General features: G+C 31.6%; 2 protein-coding genes across 2 annotated transcripts; both read left to right on the forward strand.

Annotated features, from left to right (window-relative positions):
- The first annotated feature begins 1,639 nt into the window (after positions 1-1,639).
- Positions 1,640-13,138, forward strand: LOC126708420 (uncharacterized). Its single transcript, XM_050408214.1, has 4 exons — positions 1,640-1,704; positions 3,179-3,346; positions 12,194-13,089; positions 13,133-13,138. Exons 2-4 carry the CDS (start codon positions 3,190-3,192, stop codon positions 13,136-13,138), a joined length of 1,059 nt encoding a protein of 352 aa, XP_050264171.1. The 5' UTR covers positions 1,640-1,704; positions 3,179-3,189.
- Positions 13,139-13,151: 13 nt separating this feature from the next.
- On the forward strand, positions 13,152-20,403 carry LOC126709802 (putative disease resistance protein At4g19050). Its single transcript, XM_050410141.1, has 2 exons — positions 13,152-17,920; positions 20,140-20,403. Exon 1 carries the CDS (start codon positions 13,228-13,230, stop codon positions 17,785-17,787), a length of 4,560 nt encoding a protein of 1,519 aa, XP_050266098.1. The 5' UTR covers positions 13,152-13,227; the 3' UTR covers positions 17,788-17,920; positions 20,140-20,403.
- Positions 20,404-21,746: the final 1,343 nt, after the last annotated feature.

The following is a 21,746-nucleotide window of genomic DNA, read 5'->3' on the forward strand; positions in this document are numbered from 1 at the left end:
AGCTAGCTTCAAGTACTCCAAATGTCAAGTAAAGAATACTTCACCACTTTGAAGAAAAATTAAAAAGTAGGGAATACTTCAGCAACAGAAAAAGATTCTTTGCATTTCAAAAAAGAAAAAGAAAAAGATTCTTTGCCTTACACGTGTAAAGAAAAAAAAAGGATATATACTTGCCTTAATTGTGAATTTTACTAAAATTTCATTCTAACGGGTTTCAAAGCTTAAAGTTTAAAGTTTGAGGTTTTAGGATTTGAGTGATGGTGTTTTTTTTTTTTTGGATAAGTTTTGGTGTTATTTTTAAGTTTAATTTTTTACATATCAATCCTAATTAATTTATTAGTAAAATGAATATTGGATGTATCTATCTATATATAAATATATATATATATATATTAATAGTCAAAGTTTAGAAAAAATTCAATTAGATTTTAATTGAAATTTCAATTTTGCACCACGTATCCCATTTAATTTTTAATTTTGTGCCAAGTGAATTATTGAGTATAAAAATCAAAAAGTATAAATCCAATTAGATTCAAAATTGTATTTCAATTAGAGTCCAATTTTTCATCATATATTCATCTAAGTTGTATGTAGTATAACTTGCCCCACCCTCTCTTAAAAGTTATTATGGCTTTTGAGTGGAGTTGTGGTGTACTTTTGTGTTAGAACCCCTCCCTCTCCCTTGTGTGTATGTGTGTGTGTGTTTGTTTCTCAAAAAAGTTTTTAATTTTTGTGATAAGTGAATTATTGGCTATAAAAATTGAAAAATTCTAAAACCAATTAAATTTTAAATCATATATATATATATAATATGAGAAACTATTACACATATTTAGAAATGTATGGTTTTAAAAAAGTGTAAACTAATACCATGTATAATTTGCACATCTTCTAAAAAAATGTATAATTTAAACCGTATAATTGTGATTATTTTAATTGTATCCGTGCATATGCACATAGCTACACACTAGTATTGATATTAATAGATATGACATGACGTTCAACTTTTGTAGTTCCTCAATTACCTTTATAAAATAGTTGTGTTTATTCTTCTAGTTCTATTGTAATTACAAAATAAGTATTTTCAATTATGAATTTTAAAAATCTAGGTTTCACAATAAAATGAAAGATATTTTCTAACGTTAAGAAATTTTATTTCAAAATTTGTAAAAAATAAATAATATGATTTTCACAATTTAAATAATATTGAGTTCGATTTTGATAGATCATAAAGGATTGAATAGACATATATTAAGAAATAGTCATTTAATATCTTTTCTTTTGTTTATATTATTGTTATTGAATTGTTAGTTTTATTCTTCATGTATCTGGTCACAACTCACTTGTGGGAATTTTTTAGCAAGTACATGAAAAAAACCATGTCACCAAATTTTGAGTATATCTATTTACTGTAGTCTTCATATGGTTTATGTATAACATGGGTGTTTATGTATTATAATACCACCAAAAAAAAAAAAAAAAAAAAAAAAGTCTACTTCCTAAAATATTCACATTAACATCTACAAATTTCCATATGTACTTGGAGGAAAATTCTCATAGAATAAAGTCCAAAGATTCCACCTTACTTTATTCTTATGCTGTTTAGGAGATTATAAAAGGACGGGAGAGAGAAGGAGCACACAAGTTGTTTTACTTTGAGAGAGATTGAAGTGATTGTGCTCTCAAACCCAGCCAAGTTACCAGGTTTTTCATTTTCTTCCTTATGGTCGTTGCTATTTTTGAGTTTAAATTATTTCTTATCACCGTATTTATTTCTACGTTCTTTATTGAATATTGCTAGTATAGCTCAAAACACATAATGTGTACATTTCAGCTTTTATTGCTATCAACTTTTCTGTGTTGCGAAAGTTGTAGATTATGGATGTTTGAACAGAGGAGAGAGAAAAGGGAAGGGTCGAGGAATCTTTCCAATGTTTTTCTTTTATTGAGAGAGAGAGAGAGAGAGAGTATTAATTTCCCAAAGTTCCTATTTAACCTCTCTAATATTGTCCTTTAAAAAAAAAAAAAAAAAAAAACCTTCTCTAATATTGAGAAAATTTGAAGGAGCAGAGTAGGATCATAAGTACTACACGTCATATTATATCTCTACAAAGCAGGGCACAAATAGTACATTAATATTACTAGTATAATTTGTTTTAACTTTTAAGTAAAATTCTATTATAAAAGTTTCTACAAATTAACAATATTAATATGAAAGTTTTAAGAAATCTAAAATAAACATAATAATGTACTATAATTTTTGGTTTTGATAAAAACTCAATTTTACGTCATGTTTTTTACCACATAATTTAAGTTATTTTATTTTATTTTTTATTTTTTATTACTGTCTATATAGTTGTTCTACTTCAATGATATTACTGAATTTTTTTATTATTATTATTATTTTTTTTAGTTTTCTAATTTTTATTAAACCAAGCATTGCATGGACACAATTTTTTTTTTGATAAGGCATGGACACAATCTTAGTATACTACTTTTTACATGATTCTCTTATACATATACATGTGTGCACGTGAGTGCTTAAGACTTCTTAATTCTTAAAAATATAATTCTACTAATGAATTTAATTAAAATTCTATTACTAAAATTTTATGTGAAACTTTTTATTTCTGAAGTCTTTAAATTAAAGTATAAATAGTAAATGGTACTACTAAATTTTGTTATCAAAAGTTTCAAAAATTTTAACTCTCACCTTTATTATTCTTTATTATTTTTCTCCCACGTTGTTTTTCTTCTTGTTCTATTTTTATTTTTTTGGTATTTTTTTTAAATTTTATGAGAGATAATTACAACATGCTGCTAACCCCAGAGCTCGAACATTTTCCTCCCCTCTAGACCCCCAAACACTAAAATTTCCGTTGTGTTTTTTCCTTTTTGACTTCTCTCTCTCACTCTCAATTATAATGGTGAGCATGTAGGTTGAATAAACAGTGCTTTTTTTGTTTAATGGGAGAATTATGAAGTTGTTTTGGATTACATGACAAACGTGTTGCGTGGATGCATTCTTTGTTTTATAAGGGATGTGCACTTGATTGATAGAATTTATTTGTTAATGAATATCCTAATAATAGCTATATAAGATAAGTTTGGGTTTTAATTTTTTTAACTCATCAGGGTCTTGAAACGTTTGGGTTTCATACATTTTCTTTTGGTATAGGTATTTAAATAATGTCGGACCAATCTCCAAAACAAACAATTTCCCAACAATCTACAGAAAAAACAATGTCAGAACAATCTCCAAAACAAAGAAAGTCGGAGCAAGCTGATCAAACCGTGAGAAACAAAATAACGGAACTCTTTCCCAAGGATAATGCTTCAAGTCCGGGTACGGATCCATTCTAACTCTTCTTCTCCATGCTGATATTGCCACACCTAGTTTTTTTTTTTTTTTTTTTTTTTTTTTTTTTTAGGGCCACATCTAGTTTTATTCTTTGATTATTATTATTATTTTCACATCTATTTATTGTCTTAGATTACTTTTTGGATTAAATGATAGATAAGGTTTGATTTTGTGCAAAAGTGCTTTAGACAGATTGATTTGGTTAAATATTTATATGTTCAGTTTTTAGATAACTGAGCTCACATCATTCGTAAGATATCTCCTCAAAAACAAAAAACTCATGGTAAGAATGTAAGATATATTGGTTGCTTTGGTATTGCTTTGGCCTTTTCAAATCTAAATGGAATGGCTTTAAGATAAAATTTTAAAATTTAAAAGCATTTGGGACTGATTAGGATATAAAAGATTCATCAGGTTTGGGTTTGACAACGTACTCTCCATTCTAAACCTAACTAACCAAAGATGTTTTTATTAATCAAAAACGAAAGTTGAGGGTTCAAAGACGATCAGATACTATCCTAGTCTCAACCATAAACGATGCCGATCAAGGATCAGCGGATGTTACTTCTAGGACTCCGTTGGCACCTTATGAGAAATCAAAGTTTTTGGGTTCCAAGGGAGTATATCCTTGAGATTCATAAGTCAATTAAAAATAAAAAATTAAAAATAATAATTTTACTAATATCGTCAAAATTGGATAATAAAATACATGATAAAAAAAAAATATCACTGTAAGTTATACAGTAATGAAATTTTAATTGCATGTGGTATTTTAAATTCTTGAAGCTTTGTTGATAAAATTTCACCATTGATTTTATATAGTACTAGCTTGAGGAGGCTGTTGTGAATGCTATTAGAGTAAGATAAATAGGCTGCTTTAGTATTGCTTTGGCCTTTTCAAATCTAAAGGAATGGCTTTAAGAATAAAATTTAAAGATTTCAATGTATTTGGGATTGGTTTAGGATATAAATGATTTAAACTTTTATTATTTTACTTTTGTAGTCAAATGTAAAATTTAGCATGCTATGTCAAAACGCTAACGTGACTGATGAGTGATGACCAAAATTTAAAAAATATATATTCATGCCAGAGAGTCTGCCACATCAGCATAAACATTAAAAAAATAATTAAAATTTTATTTTTTTTCAAAAAGTAATGCGAGAGACACAAATTTTTTTACAAAATATTTTATAAACTGTTGGTGTGATTAATGATTATTGGTAAGTAAAAAAATAATATTAGTGGTGGTTATGGTCTGCCACATCAACATAAACATTAAAAAATAATTAAAATTTTATTTTTTCAAAGAGTAATACTATAGACACAAAATTTTACAAACTACTAATGTGGCAGTGATTATTGGTAAATGAAAAAGTGATGTTAATGTGAGCCTGGATGAAAGTTAATTGAAAAGTTATCAGCAATAACAGTTTGTAAAAATATTGTAAAATAGTTTATGCATGCAGACAATATCTTCTTCTATATCTCCTCAACCATTTTCATTTTCATCTCTTTCTTCACGGTGAAGAATAAGCAAGAACCTATCTAAAACAAAAATTTTAAAGTAAAATCGGAACCAAGTCCTACGGTTACCACCATTGATGTGCAAGAACCCCACTCTCTCTAAATGAAGAAAAATTATCCAAGTACTGAGCATAAGTCTTCTCATACTTGACACTACTCTCACCAGGACATCTCTGCTGACTCTGCATCTATTGTAATGACTAATGACACTCAGGAAAGATATCATCAAACAAACAAATCGCTCCCATCTCAATCAACCTTTAAATCAAATGAAATTTATAGTCCCTTCCACATCCATGTCATCACCATGATATCTCTCTCCAAAATCGTCCTCTTCAACCACCTGGCGAAATTTAAATCAAATCCCTGAATCTTATCCACATTGCCCACATAACTCATGGAGGTCTGCACAGTGCGCAGGTTGAATCTTCCTCATTTCCCTTACCTTTCTCCACAACTTTCTTACTTGGATCTCGAAGAACAACGACTTAGGGATTTTGATCTTATCTTATCTCAATGGATCAAAGTACAACGCTTGCACGTGAGGTTTCTAAGTTATCATTTATTACTATTATTAATATTATTTTAATAAGTTTATGCTGGCATGGCAGGTCAAAATCTTTTTTTTTTTTTTCTAAAAAGCAAATTATATCATCCTCTAATTTTGTTTTTATTTAATTGAATTTTTTTTTAAATTTCAAATTTATTCAATTCAGGTATTCTATCCAATTTTGTTTTAAAAAATGTCCTTAAAATTTTTATTTTTCACTTGGAAAAAAATCTATAAAATTAATAAAAAAAATTATGTAATTTTTTTTTTTCAAAAAATCTTTTTTCTTTAGTTAATTTCATACTTAAGGACAATATTTTTAACAAAATTGGACAAAAGAATTAAATTGAATAACTTTGAAATTTAGATGACTCAATTGAATGAAAGTACATTAAAAAATTAAAATAAATTTTAGTTAAACCTTTTTTTTTTTTTTTTTTGAGAATCAACATAGCGATGCATTAAATTAGGAAATACCAGCTAAATCAGCTTGGTAACAAGACAATACATCAGGAGGAACATCTTCCATCCAAATTACACAATTTGATAAAATTTGATAAATTAACTGCTAATTAATTTTAGTTAAACTTAGAAGGTGCACTTTGCATTTTAGTTTTTTTTTTTATAAAAAAAATTTGATCATTAACCATGTCAATATTTTCTATCAAACACTTAACAGTAAGGACCATTTTGAGACAATAATAAAAGATTAGAAGCTGAACTAACACATTTGAAATAATAGGGACCAAATTGACACATAAGATAAATGTTAGGGACAAAACTCGTAATTTACTCTTGGTTAAATTGTTGAAATATTCCATTATACAAAGTCTAGAATATCCTCAACTAAATATAAAAAGTCTAAAATATCCTCAAGCTTGGCTAAACTTAACTGAGGTAAACACAACCTGAGTAAATCTCTTGAAACCTCCATATAGTTGTTCTATTGAAACCAGAACCCCAATAAACCAAAACCTAGATTATATAACAAAAATTATGAAAAAGACAACCCAAAACCAAAATTATAATAAAAGGCAAGGACTTGAAAGAAAAAAAAAAAAAAAAAAAAAAAAAAAAAAACCCTAGATTCAATACGAACATTCTCATTTCACCTCCTTTTAAGAGCATTGGCACCCAAATTATAAATTTATAACCTCCAAAACCATAAAAGTGTGCATTATCCCGAACTCAAATTGTAAAAAATTTTACAATTGTGCTACAATAACATCTTATAAATAATATGGTACTGTAGCAAGATGATATTTTCAAAAAATAATATTTTATTGGGTTTTGGGTTTTATTTGGGTATTGGGTTATATTATTTTATTATGTAGATATATTATTTTAATGTGTTGTATGGTAAAATAAAAGTTGAGATGTTGGGTATATTATAAAATGATATTTTTATTTTTATAGGATTATAAAATGGTATGGTATAATAAAGAAAGTATTTTTTGAAATAGTCAAATTAAATATTTTTTAGATACTGAATGCTAATGCTCTAATCCACAGCTATTTGAAACTTCAATCCACAATTTGGCCAAGTTTAGTGCAAGAAATAATTCTAAACCATAAAAATAGAAAACTAACAAAATTTAAAGAGGTAAAAAGTTCAAGTCAAGGACACATGAATTATTCTCCAACTAAAAATACTATAAAAAAGAAAGAAAAAAAAAAGTGGCCCTTATACTAAACTTTGTTACACACTAGAAACACACACACGTACAGAGGTGCTCATAATGTCCCCCACTATCCAATATTCCTGAATCTTATGGCCGGTTTGGGTAGAGCGAATAGAAGATAGTAGAGTAGAATTTGTCAGTAATCAGCTAGATCTCAAAATATTTTAGGAAATCAGAAGATTCTGTTAAAATTAACGGATTGAGTAACTGAATAAGTGCATTACAACTTACAAGTAAAATACATAATACAACACATTTGCACCAGAAATAGAATATATCATATATTATCACCATGGGTGGTTGATTTCGTGGTCATGCGCTCATTCTTAAGGGTTTGAGAGGTTGAGGTCCTAGGTTCGAATCCCGCAATGGGAAATAACTTTATACTTTCGACTCATACTCACTAGCGTCCTCGATGAAGGTTGAGTACACAGCTTTAACTTATCCAGATCCCCTACTCTCACAGGCCTTGGCCTAGCAGGTAGATTGTCACTATGATCACATCCAAGTGGAAGATGCCAACTCAGGTCGCCCCCCTCTACCCATTTTTCATTCATTAAAAAAAGAATACATCATATATTTATTCAATACAATACAAAACAGGGAGAGAGTAATATAGCAAAATATAATTCTTATAAACCTATATTTAATTCAAATCTCCTATTAAATAAATTAAAGACTTTGGATGGATGTTTTAAGTGTTTTTTTTTTTTTTTTTTAAATTTTTAAATTTTTTAAATTTTTGTTAAAGTAGATGCCTTTAGTTATGGACTAGAAAAAATCACAAACCTTAAACTTCATCACTACAAATATGGCAACTAATGATGCGGGATGCGAAAGCATCAAGAAGCAAAATGTCTACTTTTAAAAAAACAAGAAACAAAACATTTTTGCTTCTAAAAATAACCCCAAATCTATGAGGATTCCTTAAATTCACAATGAGAAAGGGTTCTAGAATTTACTAAAGAAACAATAGACAAAAGTTTGAATTTTTATTAATATCAATAATACTGGAAAAATATTGACAAACTTAGAGGCCTATTTAAAGGGTTCGTAAAACTTGACAAACAAGAAAATATATTCTAAAATAACTTCTAATTAATATCTAACCATAATAGAAACCATATTTGATTTAAAAAACATTAAAATCACCTAAAAATAAGGAAATAAATACCCTAAACCTAAAATAACAAAAATTATATAAAAATACCAAAATTAATGAATTACAAAAATTAAATTGTAGATTCTGTACTGTATCAACTAATGTAAATGCAATAACAAAACTCCAAACAATAGAAGAGATAGCCTCATGAATAGTGTCTTACAATCCTTTATTAAGTGAATATCCTTTCAAATTATCCAACTATACCTTATGGTGAAATAATGGGCAAATAGCCACTAAATGTTTCTGCATTTAGGAATAAATGTATTTAAGCGAAGGAAATAAATGGAATTAAGTAGTCATATTTGGAAGTTTTAAAATAAATTAATGGAAATGAAAGAAAATGAATGGAATGTAAGTAACCTTGTTTGGGAGTAACATTTAGGGAAAAGAATGAAATCATTTTATTAAAATACTACTATTAGACCCATATTTTAAAATAAAAGATTGAATATATATAGGGGTATTATGGGAATGTTAGTAAAAATAGTAATTAAATCTAATTTCATTCTCTCTAATTCATTCCAATTTCGAGGGAATGAAAATTTGAGATTTTAAGGGAATAGAAAGGAATGAGTGTTCTCTCTTACCCATTCCATTCCCTCTTACTTAAACTCTTAAATAAAGGAATAGATTTTTCATTCCCTCCATTAAAACTCCTAAACAAGGGAATAAATTATTCTCTTCATTTCTTTTCATTTTATTCAATTCCCTTCTCTCAAACGAGGGCTTAGAGTACTTCATATGTTTATTCAATATAAAATAGAGAGTACCATAACGAAATATTATTTTTACAAACACATATTTTAAATCTCCTATTAAATAAATTAATGATGAAAGATAGATGTGTTTAAGCTACTTTTATTTTTGAAGTAGATGTCTCCAGTTATGAACAAATAAGAAATTACAAACAACCATCAAGTCCACCACAAATATGGCAGCCAATGTAAGTGCAATAACAAAACACAAAACAATAGAAGATATATAGCTTCATGAGTAGTGTTTTACAAAACCTTATTTAGTGAATCCCCTTTCAAAGGATCCAACTGTCCCTTATAGTGAAATAACCATTTCTACATTTCTCGACCGTCACACTAGATTTTCCAACTGTATATTTTATCAACCTCAGAAGTCATAGTGTTAAGTTATAGAAGAAACTAGTTTCTATACTAACGATATGCACATTGGTTCATATCTGAAATCACATATATGATATCATTGTTCAATAACTAATATCTCATTCAAATAGTTGGTTCCTTTGACTAAGACTACACATGTTTAATTCAAGTATGAAAAGTGTAGAAAATTTCTAAATAAAACCAATTTAATAAAAATTTCTAACATGTTAGAAAGAATAACGAGGTGAGAACACAATTGTGAAAACCATATTATAATATGAAAAAGCTCAACATGTAAAAAGAACTCCTCAAATTCGTGACAGTTGCAAATAGACATCCATGTTTTGAGAACAAGGATGGAGCTAGGATTTCAAGTTAATGGAGTTGAAGTATAAGAAAAAAAAGTTATGACATTTTTATTATATTATTTATTTGTCTTTTTATCTTTGTAACTCACCCACGTCCCAAACACACCCTTACTTACCCACTACCAACATTATGAATTTTTTTGAGCATTCTAAACTCACACTACCATGCCATTGATAATATCAAAAACAGATTAAAAACATGCATATTTGAAAAGAAAAAATTAACCAGCAATACCCAAACTTCTTAAATCCTAAACGGACCTAATCCAAAAGCCAAGCAAACCGTCATTCACAAAATTCATATATAGACGCCAAAAAACAACATTATGAATTTATAATGCGCTACTAGCACACTTTTCCTAACTTTAGGATTTTTTTTTTTTTCCTGAATCACTCCCGTCTGTTGGTCTGTTTGTGCATGTTCCTATTGTTACCCCCACTACCGACAAACAGTCAAACAAATAAACATTATTTTATATTTTTTGCAACTCCTACTCTACTCTACTCCCATCCTTCCCCCCTCAATCCAAACAGTCCCTGAGAGTTAGACTTACAAACACAATCACAAAATTCACAGGTCAATTATTCAATATATTCAATTCACAATCGTCCTCAGCCAAAAAAAAAAAAAAAAAAAACACCACAATCACATATTCACACCAACTATAAACGTATGGTGTGGAGAAAGAGCATCAGAGAAAAATCATATGAGTATTAGGTTTTGGAAGAGAGAATAGATACTTGAAATTGGATATTTTTGATTATCTCTCTGTCTCTCAGTCTCGCTTTTTCTTTTTTCTTTTTTAATTTGGAATTAGGTTAAACGGCTTATCTTTCCTTGTTGGGCAGGGGCTGGGCTGATATGTTCTTTGATGAGAGGGGCCCAAATACCCCAAACATGATTTTAATACCCAATTTCCCTACTATTTTTTTTTTTTTTTTTGGGGTCAAGGGAGCCCGGCCTCCTTGGGCCACACTTTAGGTCCGTTCTTATTTGAAAATGACTAAATTGACCTCTCTAATACGTTCCATCAAATGTTAGTGTTGAAAAATCATTTTGAAAATAAGATTTAATTTTTTTTTCACTAAAATTAAAATCTAATTAAAAATATTATTTTAATTAATCTCTTTTTATTTTTATTATTTTTTTAAAAAAGGCATTCAAATATTAACCATCCCCAGCAGTGTATAGCTGTGGGTGTGATGGTCTTTGGCCATTCTTCTTCTTCTTCAAGTTTTCTCTCTCTGAAATAGCATAGTCAAAAATAATTCTTTACGAGATGTAGTTTTTTTGTGGTTTACCTTAATATTATAAATGTATAAAATTATATATATATATATATATGTTATTTATTGTGAATAGAATCAAATTACACTAAATTTAAAATGAATAAATATCACAAAATTATAAATAATTATTCTCAAAATAAAATTTATTTTAAAAGTAGTTATTTTTTTAATTAAAAAATAATCTCTTTGTATAAGATATATTTGTTTTGATAGGATCTTTGTATAATATTTAAATGGTTATAATAAACTAGAAAAAAGAAAAAGAAAAGATATACTGGAGTATGTATTGAGTATATTCTAGTCACACCCCATGATTAAAAATGTTTTAATTAGAATCATTTGATTTGGGATTGCTTTAATCACACCGCTTTCATGCATTTCCTTTGGAATATTATCATTGAAATTTATTGTACTTATAAATCAAAGTGTCTAATGTAAGCCTTAAGAAAAAGTTTACATCATCCTGTGCTCAATAAGTTTACAAACTATTTCTAACATTTGCTGAAAACATACTGGATTAATAAGAAATGAATAAAATTAGGAGATGCATAATTACATTAATACATATAAACATTTTATACTAATTTATAACCTTTTATATTTTTTGTTTATTTATTTAAATATCATCGTTTCACATATATTTTGATAGGATATGCTTATAATATATTTTTTTATAATAAAAATATAATTAGAAACATTGAAATTTGAGGGGTAAAATGTTATTTTTCTTACAAAATACTTGTAAATATAAATTATCTGTATCAGTATGGCCTCCATGTGTCTCTGCCATTTGTCTCTCTGAGTCTCCTCTTCAACCTCCCCCATCTTCTAGATTCTCTCTCAATCAAAGAACAACAAGAGGTTTCAGACCAAAACCCATTCAGCACCCGGCTCAATCCGTCCAAATCAACTATAAAAAAATAAAAAATAAAATAAAATTTGACAAGAAGATGGGCATAGACAAACCCAAAAGCACAAGGGTCTAAAACACAAAATTGACAGTATGGAATGAATATGTTTGTAGGTTACCCAAACCTCATATGTTAGATGCCCTATGTTCTAAAATCACAATGATTTTGTTTGCTTAATAAATTGGGATCAAAATTCTAAAGTGGTTTTTGTTTTTGGGTTTTATAGCATCTGCGTTGGCAACAGAAGAGAAACAGATAGATGATATAGTGCGAGATTTGATGGACGAGAATGTGACAACAATTGTTCTGACTGGAAGAGCTGGAGTAGGAAAAACATTGATGGCGAGCGAGATCAGCAAACGGGCAAAGCAAGTGGGCATATGCGAGATCGGCGGGGCAATGCAGGTGGGCACATGCGAGATCAGAAGGGCAAAGCAGGGCGAGGAAGGAAAAAAATGGGAGGCCAGCGAGATCAGCAAACTGGCAATGCATGACGGCATATGTTTTGGGACTATTTGGGTGTTTCCGAATCCAGGGGATCTCAGCTTTCCGAATCCGGTGGATCACAGGCCTCATTGCGTGAGCATTGCCCATCAGTTATCTATACTTTCTACTGCTGAGGAGTGGGAAGATCATAGTACTGTCATTGATGATGTCAATGATGAAAAGAAGGCAACAAATGATGAGACTGGGAAGTCGGGAGATGACACTGCTTTCAAAGATGACGAAAAGGAGGCGACGGAGTGGAGCCTGATGGAGAAAATATCTGAGAAGCTTACTAAGATGAGATCCGATGAGCTTGAGAAACTGAGATTTGATATGCTTCAGAAACTGAGATTTGAGAAACTGAGATTTGATATGCTTCAGGAAGTGAGGATTGATATGACTGTTGTGCTTGAGAAAATGAGATCTGATGAGCTTGAGAAAAAGAAACGTTTACCTGCTGAGCTTGAGGAAATTGGATTTGATGATCTTGAGAAAATGATATTTGAGAAAAATGAACGTTTATCTTCTGTGCAGCTTGAGAAAATGAAATCTGAGATTGAGAAAAAGATATTTGAGAAAAATCAACTTTTATCTGCTCTGCTTGAGAAAATGAAATCAGAGAAAGAAAAAGAAAAAGTGAAATCTGAAATACCAGAGAAAGTGAAATCTGAAATACCAGAGATAGAGAAAGAGAAAGTGAAATCTGAAATACCAGAGAAAGAGAAAGAAAACGAGAAAGAGAAAATAATATCAAAAATATCAAAAAAATTGAAAATGATATCTAAAATACCAGAAAGACTGAATATCATACTTGAAAATGAAAGAAGAGAGATTCAGCAAAAAGAAAATGAAAGAAGAGAGACGTGTCTAGGGATGTGTCTAGTAATTCTAGATGGTTTTCCTGAAGAGATGAAAGAAAATGAAATAATGAACTACTTAAAGGAAATTCTGCTGCTTTTTCGAAATGATAAAGTAGTGTTTAAGTTTTTAATCACTACAAGTAGAGAAGTGACTGAGCCTGAGACTGGGAGCGACAAGAAAGTTTTTAAGATTGAACCCTTGTCTGAGCATGATTCTTTGTTCCTATTGAATTCGAAAGTCAAGGAAAATGTTTCACGCCATCCAGATTTTGGAACAATATCTGAAGAAATTGCTGAAAGGAGCAAGGGTCTGCCAGATTCTGAAAATTTGTCTACAAAAATTGCTAGAAAGAGCGAGGGTCTGCCAGCTATGATCCTTATGATAGCAGAAGCCTTAAATCATATTAAAGAACATGATTTTGATTCGGGAGTTCGGATGTTGAAAGGTGCTCTGGAAGAACCAGAATCCGCGGGTGTAAATCCACTACTGGGCTACGTGTATGACATGTTGGCTTGCACTGATATGGCTTTGATGAATTGTTGTTGGCAAAGTAGGCAACTATTTCATAAATTTGGAGGCATCAATTATGAGGAGTTGATAGCTTGCTGGATACTCGAGGGATATATTGGTGTTAATGATCAGTTTGACAAGGCATATGAAGAGGGGCATTGTGTTTTGATGAAGCTTATAGATCGTGGCATACTGAAATTACGCGTAGATGGTCTTGTTACCATGGAAGGACTAGCACTTACTGTTCCTGATGAGCATTGCCATGGTTGCCGGACGTCAAGCTTGGGATTGGCTAGTGTTGCTGATGATCATTGCCATGGTCGGGGGATATCGAGACTGGGATTGGCTAGTATTCTTGAGTACGGAAAGGAGCTAGGCATTGGGCGAGTTGCACCAGGGGAAGGCATGATAAAAACACCATACGGTCCTAAAAGTTGGAACAAAGTTTCCACACTCTTGATAGATGGAAGTCGTTTCTCCGGGGAAGTCCTTGACACAATGTTTCTTCAGCCCATGAAGAATCTCCAAGTTCTTGCCATTTTCAATCCCAGATTCACGTCACTACCCAGGTTTTTGTCTGAAAATACTAATCTTCGCTTGCTTGTGCTCAGGGGCTGTGATCAATTGGATAAAATTGATCAAATCAAAAACCATGAAGGTTTAATCGTTCTGGAAATATCTGGTGCTAGCTCCTTGAAGAATATTCCAGATGATTTTTTCCTGAAGATGAAACAACTTGAAAGCCTCAACCTCTCTGCAGTCCCGTTTCAATCACTGCCTTCTTCACTTTCCAAGCTAACTAAACTACGTCGTCTCATCCTTAAAGAGTGTTCTGAATTGAAAATACTACCATACCTAAAAGAAATACCACCAAACCAAAAACTTAAGGAAATACCACCAAACCAAAAACTTGCCAACCTTGAGGTCCTTGACCTTTCTGGTTCTACTTCTTTGGTAAAAATTACAGACAAATGCTTAAATCTTGAGAAACTTCAAATGCTTGACCTTTCCCAAACCCAAATTAACCATTTGCCCATTCTGAAAGAACTTAAAACACTCACTCGGCTCATATTAAAAAACTGCAAATCCATAACCAGATTGTCCAAATTTGATTCGTTAGCTTCTCTCCATAATCTGGGTCTTTCTGGTTCTACTACACTGAAGCAAATCCATCATGATGATTCCTTTAAAAACAAAGGTGGCCTCAAAGTCCTTGATTTATCTGAATCTGGAATTGATAGTTTACCTTCCAGTTTTACAAACCTTTCTACTCTTGAGTCGTTTGATCTTTCTGGTGTCTCTAATTTGGTCAAAATCCGAGAAAATATCTTTGAAGGGATGACATGTCTTCGTAGTCTCAACCTCTCAAACACTAAAATTGAAGAACTGCCACCATCCATTTCCAATCTTAAGAACCTTCGTCAGCTCCTTCTAAGTAATTGCCCATTGAAAACATTGCCGAAAACGGGAGGGCTTACTAGACTTGAGAAATTTGATCTTTCTAATGCCTCTAGTCTGGTTAAATTCGAAGACGGATCCTTTGACCATTTGACTAACCTCCGCTATCTCAACTTCTCAAACACCCAAATTACAAGTCTACCATCTATAGCCAAACTCGTGAAGCTTCGCCAACTTTTGCTACAAAATTGTGTAAACTTGTCTGAGTTGCCGTCCTTGGATGCCCTTGAACAACTGGAGGAGCTTGATCTATCAGTAAAAGAAACAGAAAATAAATCCTCTCAATCTTCTCAAGAACCTTTGGCAGAGCCTTTGAAAGAAACTGAGGCTAAGTCACCAGTAAAAGAAACAGAAAAGAAACCTTCTGATTCTTCTGGACCTTTGACAGAGCTTTTGAAAGAAACTGAGGCTAAATCACCAGTAAAAGAAACGGAAAAGAAACCTTCCGAGTCTTCTGGAGAACCTTTGGCAGAGCCTTTGAAAGAAACTGAGGCTAAATCACCGGTAAAAGAAACAGAAAAGAAACCTTCTGAGTCTTCCGGAGAACCTTCGGCACCAGTAAAAGAAACAGAAAAGAAACCCTCTGAGTCTTCTGGAGAACCTTCGGCAGAGCATTTGAAAGAAACTGAAGCTGCTAAATCACCAGCAAAAGAAACAGAAAAGAAATCCTCTGAGTCCTCTAGAGAACCTTCGAAAGAAACTGAAGCTAAATTATCAGTAAAAGAAACAGAAAAGAAATCCTCTGGATCTTCTGGAGAACCTTTGGTAGAGCCTTTGAAAGAAGTTGAAGCAAAATTCTTGGAGACTATGGTCCACCTTAGGCTGCTCAACCTATCAGGAACAAAACTTAAGATTAAGATACCTCTAATGTCCAACCTCACCGGCCTCACCAACCTTACCGAGCTTTGCCTAGGAGGTTGTAAACTTTCAGATACTGTTCCAAATTTGGAAATGTATACAAAGCTAAATGTTTTGGATCTTTCAAAGACAGAAATTCAATCTTTACCATCACTTGAGAATCTCACCAATCTCCGTGGTCTAAAGTTAAGAGGTTGTAAAAAATTACAGCAACTACCAGATCTGAAGTCATTTAAAGATTTGGAGTCTCTTGATTTACAAGAGACTGGGGTCAAAGAATTTCCCTATTGGATCTCAGAGTTGACTCATTTGAAGCACCTTGATTTACCAGACTTAAATGATCTTAAAACACTTGATTGGGAGATGATAAAGAACTTACCAGAGGAGCTAAACTGGGATCATTGTGGAATCTTCAAGTTCAATGAAAAGAGGCCTTGCATGTCATTGAGTGGCACTGAATTTTTCCAATATTTGAAGGAAAATCCTGAGTTATGGAAGACATATTTCGAAGAATTTAAATTCTCTGTTTGTGCTCTTACGAAGGAAGGGAAAGATTCTAGGACAGAAAAGAAGAAAGACAAAGCTTCCATCCAACAAAAGAAGGAAGACAAAGGTTCTATCCAAGAAAAGAAGGAAAACAAAGTTTCGAGCCCAGAAAATAAGGATGACAAAGCTTCTAGCCAAGAAAAGAAGGAAGACAAAGCTTCTAGCCGAGAAAAGAAGCAAGACAAAACTTCTAGCCAAGAAAAGAAGGAAGACAAAGCTTCAGGGCAAGAAAAGAAGGAAAACAAAGCTTCAGAACAAGAAAAGAAGGATGACAAAACTTCTAGCGAAGAAAAAAAGGACGACAAAACTTCTAGCGCAGAAAAGAAGGAAGACAAAGGTTCCTGTAAAGAGAAGAAGGAAGACAAAAGTAAAGATATCAGTTGGCATAGAGTTGACTCGAGCTTCAGAAAAATCTACTTCCAAACTCATTCTTTTCCTGAAAATATTAGTAAGTATTTGGAAATCATTGGATTTGACGAGTATCCTGGTGGTGTTGAGGATGTGCTCATGAAAGCCGAATATGTGTCTTTGATTGAAAATGACTTCGTCAAAAGCTTATCAAATTTAGGTGTGGGCAATTTGAAAGAAATGAAGGGCTGCTGGTTGGAGAGGTGTAACGAAATGGAGACAATATTTTGCAGAGAAGAGGCAGAAGTTGAAATTCAGAAAAATCTAAACATTCTATGGGCATCAAACCTTCCTGAATTGAAGAGTGTGTACAGTGTGGAAATGCAACCTGGGAGTCTCCCAACTCTAACAGAACTGTATTTAGATTGTTGCCCGATGCTTGAAGTTGTTTTTCCCTCTTCTCAGCTGCCAGAAAATCTTAAAATCCTTGAAGTCAAATTCTGTGATGAATTGAAGACTCTGTTTATGCCCACTAAAGTAGAAGAATATGAACAGCGCAATTTACAGAAGCTTCATCTGGTGGAACTGCCTAAGTTGACTAGCGTAGGGGTGCTAGAGGGAAGCAACAATAAGAAAAGATTCCCATCCTTGAAAGTAATCAAAGTCAGGGAATGCCCGAATCTGCAGCAGTACTTTGGAACAGTTCTGGAGTTGGGAGGATCTGTGGAAAATTCTAAGATTGAAGAGTATTGATTGCAGTGCCATTTCTAACGTGGCTTTTGGAAGGGTGGGATATGCAGCAAGTTTAATGAGCGACATCCTGGTGTGTGTCTGTGTGATAGGCAAGGTCTCTCAATTGTTACCATCTGCATTTTGCCGCTAACAGGTAACTTCTGCTTTCTTATGGTCTCCCTACGTCTCTATCTAGTATGTACACTACAAAATACATGTTTGCTCAGCCTTTTGTTTTTCATTTCTCCGACTTCATTTTTCTTGATGTGGTAGCTAGGCAATTTTATAGGTTTTTTTTTTTTTTTTTTAATTTCTTTTTCCCTTAATAATTTGATATTTACAGTAACGAGAAATGAGAGATATAAATACTGATTCTTCCAATACAAGAGAGCCACTGGATTACTAAGCGCTTGACAGCAATTTATATAGTCGTTGCAAAAGTTGTCTATCACATATTGGATTTTTTGGTCTTTGTATTATGAAAGTTTTTGTATTGTAATGCTCCCAAAGAAAAAGATAAAAGAAAAAGTTTATTAAATTAGGACGCTAAATAAATTAATTTTGGTATTAATTATTTATTGTGTTCCCCTTTATGTTTTTGTAATATCAAGAGCTTTATAACTCAATTGATACCCTCCGGTTTAAGGTTCAAATCTCATTCTTTCAATTATCGAATTATAAAAAGAATAATTTATTATTATTTTTTAGGGTATAGTTTAGAAAAATTAAGTTAATCAGCTTCTGTTAGTTACTAAAATCATCAAATGAAACATATGCTATATAGTATTCTAGGGAGGAGTCTCAAAATTTACTAGTGATTCTAATAGATTGTGGTTGAAACCTTGAAGCCAAGAACAATCAAAGCATCCCCAAGGTAAGAAATTCTTTCTAGTAATTCTACTCTTCAAATTTCCAAAATATAGAGTTTTAAAATTTGGGTATTTTTCAATATTAGAGGTATTTTGGCCAATTGATTGTATTAAATGTGATACTTTGATGGATTTTGGTTTTTGGGGTTAGATCATTGACTCTAGGATGTTAATAACTTCATTTTTTAATGAGATTAGTTAATGAATTAGCCCTTAACATGAAATTAGCATTAGAATTTCATTATAAATTTTTTTTTTTTAAAAAAAAAATATATTCGAATTTTGATATGGTACATAAAAAGAAGATGTAGAAAAGACAAAAAAAAATTATAGAAAAATTGGGGGAAAATCTAGAAATTAAGGATTTATATCAAAGCCTGCTCCCGGGCCATATTGTTGGGGGAAAGTATGGCTCACCTCTTGCCCAATTTGGTCCAATAAGAAATTTATCTTAAAGTACGTCATTTCTAAAATGTAGAAACTTTAGGAGACAATTTCATATAGCTTCTCTCAAAATTTTTAGGTCAAATTTTAAGATAGTATTTTTTTTTTCCAAAATTCCATTAGTAATATAGTTATGGTATTCTCTCAGTTGAGGTGTTTTAAGGAAAAAGTTCAAATTAGATCGAACATGCATACATTTTGGTTAATTGCTAAAGTTTGGGGTTAGTTAATTGATTTGTATGTTTCATTATATTAGCTTGATCTTGAGTGTCATAACTTTGAAATTTGGTGATTTTGGTGAGGCTGTTGGAGGTAAGTGAACTTCCCCTTATCTAGTGGTATTTTCACTTAACACATTTAAAAAAATAATTAATTGTTCTTTTTAGGAAATTAATGTTGATTTTTTTTTTTATAAAAAAAAAAAGTTTGTTTAAGGGAAAAAAATAACATAATTTCCTTCCTTTTGAAATGATGGAAATTTTTTATTAAATTTATTTTCTCTTTCAAATGTTTACCTTCTTCAAAATTGAAATAAATATGTGAATTTTTTTGTGTAAAAAACCAATGGTTTGAAGGGAAAAGATATATAAGATTGTTTCTACTATTGATTGAAATGTTATTTATATATGATTTTGGATATGACTACAACGAAAACTTATTTGTTTTTATGAATTTGAATGATTATAGTTTGACTATACTTTGTACCCCACCAATGGGGTATGCATTGGTATTTTTGGGTCTTACACTAGCCTATATGTGATTCTAAGTCTAATCATGGGTATATAGCATGATCATAATCATAATTGTTTAGTATATGTAATATTTTATAACATTTGTATTATTTTCAAAGTTCAATGAATTTCTATATAATTGTCAATTGCTTTTAGCAATGTAATTATTAGTTCTAAATAAATTTAATTATTGTTTTCAAAACTACTAATTAAGTTTGTTTACTATGACCAATGGTGTTTTTATTATATACCACATTTTTATCAAACTAGTTTAGGGCTTAAGGCTAGTGGTTACTTATTGAGCTCACTATTTTCTTTCTCTTTTACAGATATTGGGGAGTAGCAAGCTTATTGAGCTATCGTTGGTGTTGGCGTGGGTGTGTGATAGGAGCTTAGTGCTAATATCAATAAATGTTACATGTTGAAGTTTGAGTAACTTATAAAATTTGTATTTGAGGAACTTCTACTTGTGGTATGGAGTCTTGAAAAGAGTTTGGATTTATTTGCTTAGCTATTAAAATTATTTGAGATGAACAGTTATTTGTAATAATATTTGGTTTGGATCATTTCTAGGAGCATGTTTTGGGGGAAAATTGTAGCATTTAATAGGGTCTTGTACCTTGAAAGGCGAATCTTTTCGTGTGTGCATTCATTATTACATGCCCAACCGATCACTTCTGAGTTTGAAAGGTGATAGTCATGACTTTAGAGTAATAGTTGTAAGTTACCTATATTTTTCTTCCAATTTAATTTGTTACTTTACTTATTTTAGGTAATTACTTTTCTTTTTCACTCGCATCAAATTCAATTACAGACCCTATTTCAACAAATATAGGTAATCAACAATCACTGTAGATTAAATGGGTACATATGGATAAGTTGATGGATGCTTGGTCACCTATTTTCACTTCTTTAGTGTGTGTTTGACATTGGCTTAAAGAGGCAACTTTTTTTACTATTTAGCTTATTTTTGCTATTGTAAGGACTCAATTCGTAACGATCCCAAACTGGTTTTGGGTTCGTACGTTAAAAGCCCAAACAATAAGATTTGTAAAGCGTGGGTGTTCATAAACTAGATTAACTTTTTTAAAGTAAAACGATTCAACCTCACGTTTATAGATGGATTAGCACCGATATAACAATTTGTTTTTCTTTAAAACAAGTACAGTACTTTGGTTTCTAATCTTTCTTTCTGAGTGTTCTTTGTGTCTTTCTTTATCTTCCGATCCCTTTCTGCATGCTTTTCTTTCATGTTATATACTGCCCTCTTCATACCATCTTCACCACACACGTGTAGGTTGGATTCAGGGGATCTCTTTCTGTCCCATCTAACACCTTCTGGAACCTCCTACTAGCAGCTGTAAGGCTGCTTCATCACTGTTCAGGCATCACTTCCACATTAATGTGACCAGAGAGTTGGTTGAAAGGCAATTAATGCGGAGGCAGCTGTTGTTATAGATATTTGTTTGCCTTCTCTTTCTTACCCTTGGTCCCTTATCCCATCTTTAGTGGTGACGTAGCTCCGAAGTACGTTTGTAACAAGATGGCGTTCTGCTCGTCCTCGGACTCATATTTCCGAGAAGGATTTTGTTCTCGGACGAATACTGAACTCACCTTTCATGATATTCACTCTTCCTTTCGTTTGGTTACCCCTACAATCTGATATGGGCCTCCTTAGACAGATTTGCATCCTCGGATGGGCCACAAGCCCAATTAACTTGACTTTAATAATTTCAGTGACTAACCGGCCCCCACAACTATTATTCATGGGTCACATTGCACTTTTTCGTACTTTTCATGGGTCTCACTGCATTATTTCAGCTACCTTTTAGTTTTATCTACAGGACTTTCAGCAAAAAGTTTTCAATTTCAGCTAAATAAACTATTCTTAAATAGACTCTTACTCATTTTAGGTAATTGGCTACTAATGCCCTTA

Source organism: Quercus robur, chromosome 12 (assembly GCF_932294415.1).
Source record: "Quercus robur chromosome 12, dhQueRobu3.1, whole genome shotgun sequence".
NCBI lineage: Eukaryota > Viridiplantae > Streptophyta > Magnoliopsida > Fagales > Fagaceae > Quercus > Quercus robur.